The sequence below is a fragment of the Lathamus discolor genome, chromosome 1 (genome assembly GCF_037157495.1).
Source record: "Lathamus discolor isolate bLatDis1 chromosome 1, bLatDis1.hap1, whole genome shotgun sequence".
Classification (NCBI taxonomy): domain Eukaryota; kingdom Metazoa; phylum Chordata; class Aves; order Psittaciformes; family Psittacidae; genus Lathamus; species Lathamus discolor.
Window position 1 is genome coordinate 17,347,458 of NC_088884.1, and position 7,604 is coordinate 17,355,061.

General features: G+C 41.4%; 1 protein-coding gene across 6 annotated transcripts in view; it reads left to right on the plus strand.

Annotated features, from left to right (window-relative positions):
* The window catches only part of MET (MET proto-oncogene, receptor tyrosine kinase), a 94,191-nt gene extending 89,669 nt beyond the window's left edge, over positions 1 to 4,522 (plus strand). For 5 of the 6 annotated variants that reach the window (XM_065699550.1, XM_065699491.1, XM_065699273.1 and 2 more), the window contains one exon: positions 44 to 2,390. In XM_065699550.1, the coding sequence (XP_065555622.1) occupies positions 44 to 254 (211 nt within the window). In that variant the 3' untranslated portion in view covers positions 255 to 2,390. Of the gene's footprint in view, positions 1 to 43; positions 2,391 to 4,379 lie in introns of those variants that run through there. The other variant, XM_065699190.1, reaches the window with a different exon arrangement.
* Positions 4,523 to 7,604: the final 3,082 nt, after the last annotated feature.

The following is a 7,604-nucleotide window of genomic DNA, read 5'->3' on the forward strand; positions in this document are numbered from 1 at the left end:
TACATGATTTCATAATTAAACACTTCTGTTATTTGAATGGCAGGTATGAAGTCATGCTGAAGTGCTGGCATCCCAGACCTGAGATGCGTCCAGCATTTTCTGAACTTGTTTCAAAAATATCAACAATCTTCTCCACTTTTATTGGGGAACACTATGTTCATGTCAATGCTACTTATGTCAACGTGAAGTGCGTTGCGCCCTACCCTTCTCTTCTATCATCACAAGACAACACAGATATGGATGCTGACACATGACGGGTAGGTCTGAAATAGAGGAAAATCCCTTCTTAGTTGATGAACAAAAAGCAAAACATTTTGTCCACTTGTTTTTACTGCCCGGTCTTTGTGAGAACACTGTTGCACATGTTTATGTTGTTGCCCAAGTTGCACTAGTACAAGAACGTGATACCAGATTGTTTTAAGGCTATGGGATTCTGTAAACCATCACAGTAGTTTCCAAGTATTTGGACAACTGCATCAATTTACCGAATGGAAGCGTTGTGTGCTACTATCCAGAGTTAGTTCCCACTGGCTCTCATTAATGTGTGCTCAGACCCAAGAACAAAGATTATCATTAATGCCATGAAGGAGAAAGTAGAATACCAATCAGTGCAGGTGGAAGGACTGTTACTGTGCACGTACTTTAGGATAATGAGCAGTGCAGAAATGGTTTTCACACAAAAGGCTAAGAGAAACAATGAGAGTTGCAAGAGTTTAAAATGTATTTTCCTCCCGCACAGTACAAACTTGGATTTTTGCACTACATCAACAAGGTTTCTTAGAACACAGGCAACCAGGAGAGCCAATCTCATGGTTAATGTCCAACAGAAATCAACATCAGAAAATGGTGTGCAGTAAAATAAGTATGCCAGCCTTGCCAGTCCTCTGGAGTAGTTAGACGGTACATAAAATGAAGGGAAAATCATCTAGCTTAAAGCATTCCAGTGTCAACTTCGTTCCAGCATTCAGCCACTGTTTTGAATCAAACAGCCTATATCGACAGATCTCTCACTGAAAAATGCAAAGCCTCCATTCCTTGCAATACAGAATTATCTACTCTCTGAGAATAAAAACTTGAAGCCATCCATATTCAGTGCCAGGCTAATCCCTGGGATGCAGTAATACAGGCTGCATTACTCTAGTGAGGAAGAGAAGATAGGCAGGTTGGCAGCCTTATGGAGCTGCTGTTGGGTGAGTCAGATGGCAGCAGCTGAAGCTCTGCCACCTACCTTTGGGTGGAGCTGCTGCCAGAGGTGAGTAAAGAGTGGAGGCGTTGCAGCCATCCCTGACTTCAGAAAACACTGCCATAGCAGGAATGCTGATAACTTCTTTGTGCCAGCCCAAACGAGCCGAGAATACTGACTGAAAGAAGAAAGAGAGCCCCCCCAGCCTCTCCTTGGATCACACAACCCAGCAAATTAGGATACCGGCGTTCATTTCTAATTATGACCAGAGAAAGAACTTTGATAAGAGATAGTAAATAAAACTTTCATCCATTAGGAAAGAGTACTAAAGCTCTAGGGCAAGCATCACATGTCATTTCTGTTCCTGTGGAATTCTGTGCATACTACTGTATAGCTTGTTGAGTATAGGATAGAACTGGGTTTGTTGGTGTAAACACATAAAGTATTCTATTTTTATATTTAAAAAAAAAAGTTTATTTTTAATGACATTTACAAAGTTTGGTTAGGCCACAAAATACTGCACTGTGAACATTTCAGAAAATGTATGTCAACATACATGGTTCATAAATTGTAGCAACCTTAAGAAAATATTACTGTGTAAATATTAAAAAGGAAAAGAACCGACTGCAAACACACTCCACCCTAAGTATAATGTCTCTGTTGCTGTGAGCCAACCATGTGAAGCTCTTCAGAGAGAGGTAGTGCAGATACAGAAGTGATATAAGGGAGACACATTGTTCGTGGGAGACAGTGTTACAACTGAAGGATTTATAATGAGGGCAGAGTGTGTAGGCAAACTATGAGCAGATAATATTGTATTGTGTTTCATCACCACTTTCGTTTCAGAAACGAACTTTCGTATCTGCTGAGAGCAATACTGATTGTAGGTTGCTCAAGGACAAAAGGCTTTGCTGCAGGCAAAAAAAAATCATCTCTATGGTTGTTAAAACAGCTAAGGAAGTTTATGACACATAGATTTGGGGAAAATACTCCAAACTTGTACATACATGCTTGAGGAACGCTGCAATGTGAAATAGAGGACATTTTTACTATTTATAAAGTTAATGTTGTGTCTGGGACACCTGTAAGGATACGTGATTCTGGTAAAGATTTGATGTTAGTAAGTTCATATATCTGCAAAGAGCTGAATGGTACTTATGTTTATAGTTGTTGTTATGACCTAATAAACATGTTATTAAAATTGGAATACTTTATGCTTCGAGTGCTGTAATTACTGCTAACATTTGTCTGTTAAGCTGATAAAAGTCCATATGCTTTTTCTGACTAACACCGGAAGAACCACCTGTAGAACTGTGTATGAGAGAGGAAACTACTCAGAAACATAATATAAAGAGCATACCAATAAATCCAACACGTGGTTCGTCAGCCTCCTACCCATTAATAGATAAGAGGAGGGTGCAGAATATTTGTTGTGAACAACTATGGCATAGTCTGAATAGAAAGTCTCGTGCCTAACCACGGGCTGCACCCATGCAAAGCCTTAAAATTCTTCATCTTCAAAACTCATCCTAGAGTTGGGGGATGACATCTGGAGCTCAAAATTAAGGCATCATAAAGAGTACCTGCATGGCCCAGCAAGGATGCTAGCACTTGCTAGCACTTGCTAACCAAATTGTTAGCATCTGAGTCCGTAACCAGTAATCATCCACAGGAAACTTCAAGCACCTGAACATAATACCCCTCATAGTCATCCATGAAGTGTTTCATCTCTGCAAGATGCTTTGTTCCGTGACACCTGAAGAGAGAGGGCATGGCAGCCCCCAGGGGTCTTGTTTCTTCCAAGGAACAGGAGCCAGCCCTGCTCTTCTGCCACACATTTCCTCCCAGCTGCATTAGATGCCTCCCACTGAATCCACAAGTTCACTTCCCTGAAGTGTATTTTGAGTGGATACCCCACAAACACTACAGCACACTCTCTCTCATGCCACCCTTAAACAGAGGATGCTACAAGCGCGCCTCTCCAGCAGCTTATCTCAGGGGTACGTTTTATAATCCACTCACTCAGAAATATTTTAACACAGTCTCAGCTGATTAAAACCAGCATTTATATGACCTTGTAATTTAAAATACCAAGCAAACCAATATCAAACCACATTTTCTCCAGACACATTTGCTTCTTAAAATGTATATGCTAAGTTTCAACTCAGTGTACTTCAGGGGGAAAGGCATTGAAAATAGCAGCTAAGGATGCAAACATTCTTTTGTTGTATCACAAGCCCAAGCCAGCTAAAAAGTCTGAGGTTTTTATTCTAATTACTTATATCCAGTTTATTTTCTGATTAAGTTTTTAGGATTTCACTGCAAAGTCAGTAAAAAAGCTCCCAGGTTTTATCACAGTTCTCTGTTAATACCAGGGTCTTCAGTCTAAACCAGCAAATGATGGTCTGAACTCAAATACCAGATTTGTAACACATTCCTCTGATTACTCCTCATGATTTCCAAGGGATGCTATATATTGCATTTTTGAAAGGGTCAACAGAATCACAAGCTTCCCATGCCCAGTTTTTCATCCTAGAAGCTTTGTTTACACCAGGTACACGCTGCAGCAGATCTTCAGCTGACTTCCATTGGCAGCCTTCTCCCCACATGAATATTAACAGGGAACATGGCCCATGCTCAAAACATTGCATAATAGATACCCTACACAAAAGCCAAGAGGTTAAAAAAATAGGGCAGGATATTCTTACCCCACAGAAATTTTCCTGTTGATCTGACACAAACTTTTTAGTGCATCATTATCCATTTTCAGTAATTTGCATGTACTAAGGAAGATTTTTAATACACCCAACAATATTAAATGTTTCTAAAATCAAGGGAAATGGTACACACTACCATTGGGTTGCTAAGGCTTTGCATATTGTAATTTTCTGTCTCTGGTGTCAAATTCAGTTATGAAGAATGGACCTACATGCGCCACGGGAATAGATGAAAGGTACTTGCAATTCTTGTTACAGTGGCAGAAGCAGCACAAGTGAGCAACTGCAAAAGGGCATCAGAACAGTTTTAAACCCGAACATAAAACTCTCCCTTCAGAAATTGCATTTCTGCAACCCAGCCATAGCAGTGTATCACAGGAGGTCAGCAGATAAATGAAATACAAATGCTAATGGATTTTTTACTTGCTAAACAAAACATCTACTGAGAAATTCCAATTTCCATTATTTTTAACAAACAGGTCATGAACTGAGTATTCCGAGCATCGAAGAAAGACACAGGAAATCTAAGGATTTTGCCAGACCAATTACTAAAAACATTTACAAGAAATTGTGATCTCACAGGCAGCAGGGAGGATTCAGAGCAACTGACTACACCAGCCCAGAGGAGATCAGTCACCCTGGAACTGGAACTGACATTAAACCTGAATTTGCCTGTTGAAATCCCAATCCACCTGCTAACGCTCTAGGTGTAATCATTTCCAGTGAGGATGCCAAAAGACTTTTTCTGATTACAGTCAAGCACTTGTGGCCACTCCACGACCTCCTGGGGGACAGAGAGAAAAGGTTTCTGTTTTGTAAGGAACGCTGCTTCTCTGGCTGGTGTCTTATTAATTTTGGTGCTTTCCTTCCCAGAGCCAGCAGCCTCCTCACAATATACCATGCCCAGGGAAAGACCCTCAGCTGAGGGTAAATCCCTGCCACAGTCAGTCCTTGGAGAACCTCCTGGCTAAAAAGCAATCAGGTGCAGTCCAGCTGAATCACGCTTAACCAGGAGACTCTCACCTGCAGACCCTGCTGGACTTCTGGGTTTTCAGTTGTTAGCCTATTTGGGGTTACAGGGAAGAGGAGATTTCTCACTGCTGTCACCTCACCTCTTCCTTCCCAGCTCTGGAGTTGACCCAGAAAAGCCTCCAGCAGCACACTGACCCTCTGGTCTGCAGCCTTACGAGGCTCCTGAGGTCAAAGGAGCACAGCTGTAGTTAGGGATTCAAGTGAATATAGCCAGAAACTGTAAATCAGGCTTGATAAGATTTTGTTTGCACAATCCAAGGTAAGACACCAAAGAGCGACTTATTTAATCTGGTTTCCATGCGCCATTCTCTTTCAGTAGTAAGTACTTTGACACAGCCTAGTGCCGCTAGGAGGTTCATTAGTATCTGATGAACGTCTTCTCACATTCATTGCGACAATTCGGCATGGAATTCATCCTTGCTCTGGCCTCTGAGGCCCTGTGCATTTCTACAAACACTACATATTAACACTTGCCAGAGTTCTAATTGCCAAGCGCATGTTGCTCCCGTCTCTGGTACAAATGACAGCTGAATATCCTCCTTTAGGATGTGAAAAGTGTTATTGCCAAAAACTCTAGGGTGCATGACCAAACATGGACACCTCAGCTGCTGTGAGGTTGGAGCTCACTGGGGCAGTTGGCATGCTTTGCAAGCGCAACAAAACTGAACACCAACGCTAAAAATACAGATTGAGCTTTAATTAGGAAGGCAAAAAGGCCTTCAGACAGCAGTGGTATATTCCCTATCTTTCGCGCAGCTCAGAAAAATGTAAAGGCAGTTTAACAGAGGCAGCAGCCTGCCGAGGTCATGGTGCAGAACTCATGCAAACACATGCGATGATGTGACAACACACATACGCTGCTCAGCAAGTGGGACATAGCAAGGAGTGAGTCACAGCCAACCCCAATTATATGCTAACGGTTTTCTTAGAATAGCTCTTTCTTAGAAGAGGTTACAGCTACAGGAAGAACAACCATCTTCAGAAGTCAAAAAGCCTCTCACCGTGCAACTTTCGCGTTCTGTAGAGAACTGTAATTATCTGCATATCTTCTTCATTCATTGTCAGTTACTGGAAGCATATCTATTGAAGTTAGCTTGTCTGTAAAGTGACTGGCCATGCCTGTGGCCTATACCTGCCACCTGGTCACAAGAGCCAGAACAGCAGTCGAAGTATTTTCCTCAGAGGCCAACAGTTCAATAGCAGTCAATGCTCCAGCTTTGCTCATGTCCTCTGTACGCCTCCAGGTACCAAACTGTTGCAGCTATCGGCAGAACTTTCGAACAGCAGCTCTGAATCACTGGGAAGGGGGTAGAAGTTCGTCAGGCCCACAGTGCCCGTGAGAGTTGAATCGTGTCACTGAAGTGACAAAAACAAACTCACCTCATCAACAAGTATAACCTGGCCTGCTATAGACAATGCAGGTAAATAAAGGGCATCCAGGTCAGGACTATTTCTCCTTTGTTTTGTGAATATTAAATTTACTTGAAAATATCCTGGAAAAATACTTGCACATCCACACCTACGGTGATAAAATGTATTTGCTACGTATCTTGATACGAACTTATAGCAGCAGGGTTTTCTTAATGCCACCACAAAAATACTAAGAAAGTTATTTTAAAATATGTTTATGTTATATGTCGAGGAGAGTGAATTCACCAGCTTATTTGGATAAATGAAGGGAATTCTCTTCTATTAGACATTCAGCATCTTGAAATGGGTTTTGTTTCTTCTCAAAACGGAGTTGGTTGGGGGTGAGCGCAGGGGAAACTGTTTTGGGTTATTTGGCATAAACTACAGTTCTCAGCAATACTTGAGGGTTCTTCCATCCACCAGAACTGATTTACCAAATACTTTGCCCGCTTTCTCATCTCTACTATCTTCACTCTACCAGAAAGCATCACGATATGGAGCTCTGAGTCCAAATATCTACCCAATATTATTTTCTGTAGACAATACTCAATAGGAAGATAATGTTTGGATTGTGATGCTCAATATAAACAAATCCTTCTTGCTGCACCAAACAAATCATTATCAACATGGCATTTTTCCCTTGCACCCCCTTCCAGTACTTACCACAACCACATTAAAATTTATGTAGTCCTGTATTTTACTGCATAAACCCTTGAATGGTGTTAAAATAGTAACTTCATTGCAGGGAAATTGGTGTCCATGAAGGTTAACGGCCCATACTGAAAGCCAATAACAAATGTCCTTCCTTAATGAAATGCTTGGTTTAGATCATATTTGTCATACTGTACTTATGCGCTGCTCTGCCAAGCAGATATTATAAAACAGGCTCATTCATAAAGTACAACACACAGGAGCAACACTCCGGAATTTTTAACCTGAATTCAAACTAAGAAGGTCTCATTTCAGTGAAAACTAAAACCAAAACCAAAACCAAACTTTCTTTACCACCTGAATAAGACTACAGAAACCTTGTCCATCGTTCATACATTCAGCCACAATCAGGAAATTACAGACTGCAGTGAGGTCAAAGGATTTTACTGCTCAAGGTACCCGACACTATTTTCTACCAGTTTAATACCACTCCTCCCCACCCCCTTACTTAGTTATATAGTACCCCTAACAGCTAGGCCAAAATTTATGAGGAGCATTTCTGAAAGCTGGAAGAGCTCTCTCTGGAAAGAAGCCATCTGTTTGAAGTGTTC